Source organism: Camelina sativa, chromosome 15 (assembly GCF_000633955.1).
Source record: "Camelina sativa cultivar DH55 chromosome 15, Cs, whole genome shotgun sequence".
Classification (NCBI taxonomy): Eukaryota; Viridiplantae; Streptophyta; class Magnoliopsida; order Brassicales; family Brassicaceae; genus Camelina; species Camelina sativa.
Genome location: NC_025699.1, coordinates 5,760,198 through 5,762,540, shown reverse-complemented (window position 1 = coordinate 5,762,540; position 2,343 = coordinate 5,760,198). Strand labels below are relative to the sequence as shown.

At 41.0% G+C, this 2,343-nt stretch overlaps 1 protein-coding gene across 1 annotated transcript in view; it reads left to right on the top strand.

Annotated features, from left to right (window-relative positions):
- The window catches only part of LOC104745546 (ABC transporter C family member 3), a gene marked incomplete in the record, with an annotated part of 7,486 nt that overhangs the window by 4,779 nt on the left and 364 nt on the right, over nucleotides 1–2,343 (top strand). The window contains 5 exon segments of the mRNA XM_019236646.1: nucleotides 62–561; nucleotides 650–814; nucleotides 926–1,435; nucleotides 1,541–1,846; nucleotides 1,933–2,236. Coding sequence (XP_019092191.1) covers nucleotides 62–561; nucleotides 650–814; nucleotides 926–1,435; nucleotides 1,541–1,846; nucleotides 1,933–2,236 — 1,785 coding nt within the window.

Genomic DNA, 2,343 nt, shown 5'->3' with positions numbered 1-2,343 from the left:
CATCAGGAGGCTCTGGCAGTAGTTGGTTCTGTTGATGCCAATTCTGTTTCTGAGAAATCAGTTTTAGGCGAAGAAAATGGTGCTGTGAGAGATGCTCTTGGTTTCGATGGGAAACAAGTAAGTCAAGATCCGAAGAATGATAAAGTAGATTCCGGGGAGCCCCAAAGACAAATTGTTCAAGAGGAAGAGAGGGAGAAAGGTAGCGTCTCTTTGGATGTGTACTGGAAATATATCACACTAGCATACGGAGGAGCTCTTGTGCCTTTCATATTGTTGGCGCAAACTCTCTTTCAGCTTCTACAGATTGGAAGCAACTACTGGATGGCTTGGGCTACTCCTGTTTCTAAGGATGTGCAAGCTCCTGTGAAACTTTCCACGTTAATGATTGTGTATGTGGCTCTGGCCTTTGGAAGTTCCCTCTGCATTCTTGTTAGAGCCACACTTCTTGTCACCGCTGGTTACAAGACTGCTACTGAACTGTTTCATAAAATGCATCGCTGCATCTTCCGTTCTCCTATGTCTTTCTTTGATTCCACTCCAAGTGGAAGAATCATGAGTAGAGTACGTCGCTGGCCACTATAGTTATTTGACGATTTCCATATATTATCATTTTGGTAATCTATGTGTTTAATTTGTTCTCCTTCTACAGGCTTCTACCGACCAATCTTCAGTGGATTTGGAAATACCGTATCAATTTGGATCAGTTGCTATCACAGTCATTCAGCTTATTGGAATCATTGGAGTAATGTCTCAGGTTTCTTGGATGGTTTTTCTCGTCTTCATCCCTGTGGTTGCTGCCTCTATATGGTTACAGGTACTTACAATAAATACAATCCAGTCCACCATAAAAGTTGTTGATTCTGTCAAATTTTGGCGAAGTTTGTTTAAGTGATAAAGTTGTGACAAAAAGCTTTCAACTTTGCAGCGGTATTACATAGCTGCAGCACGAGAACTTTCGCGGTTAGTTGGAGTATGCAAAGCCCCTCTGATTCAGCATTTTTCTGAAACGATCTCAGGGGCGACAACCATCAGGAGTTTCAGTCAAGAATCTAGATTCCGTTCTGACAACATGAGGCTAAGTGATGGTTACTCTAGGCCCAAATTCTATACAGCTGGAGCTATGGAATGGCTTTGCTTTCGCCTCGATATGTTATCATCACTTACATTTGTCTTTTCGTTGGTTTTCTTGGTCTCCATACCTACTGGAGTGATTGATCCAAGTCTCGCGGGTTTAGCAGTGACTTATGGACTCAATTTGAATACCCTCCAAGCTTGGCTGATCTGGACTCTCTGTGGACTTGAGAACAAAATCATATCGGTAGAGAGGATTCTTCAGTATGCAAGTGTTCCCAGTGAACCACCTCTTGTGATAGAATCAAACCGACCAGAGCAATCATGGCCGTCACGTGGTGAAGTTGATATCCGTGATCTTCAGGTATTGATCTACTATACCTTGCTCCTATTATGATTACGTGTTATAGTTCTCGCACTTGTTTCATTTTCCATCTTAACCGTTTGGAAAATTTTGACACATTGTTAGGTCCGATATGCTCCACATATGCCTCTTGTGTTGCGAGGAATAACATGCACATTCAAAGGAGGTTTAAGAACAGGAATTGTTGGAAGGACAGGAAGCGGGAAATCGACTTTGATACAAACTCTGTTCCGCATTGTAGAACCTTCAGCTGGAGAAATCAGGATAGATGGAGTGAATATTTTGACCATTGGGTTGCATGACTTGCGTTTAAGACTAAGTATTATACCTCAAGATCCAACCATGTTTGAAGGAACAGTGAGAAGTAACTTAGACCCTCTTGAAGAGTACACAGATGATCAAATCTGGGAGGTGGGTTGGTTTAATTTGCATTCTTCTTTCTTTATCTAGTTTAAACAATGTTCGTTCAGTCTTGACTAAAGTTTTCACTGTTTTAGGCTCTTGACAAGTGCCAACTAGGAGACGAGGTGAGGAATAAGGAACAAAAGCTCGACTCATCTGTGAGCGAGAATGGAGAGAATTGGAGTATGGGTCAGAGACAACTAGTATGTCTCGGGAGAGTTCTTCTGAAGAGAAGCAAAATCTTGGTGCTTGATGAAGCCACTGCTTCTGTTGACACAGCAACTGACAATCTGATTCAGAAAACTTTAAGAGAACACTTCTCAGACTGTACAGTGATAACCATTGCACACAGGATATCTTCAGTTATTGACAGCGACATGGTTCTGCTTCTAAGCAATGGTTTGTCTGAAAATAAAATAAAAAAACTCAAATTCATTCTCCATTGAACATGTGTGCAGATGAATCAATCATTGAGTTATATCTTTTTTTTTTTTTTTTTTTTTTTT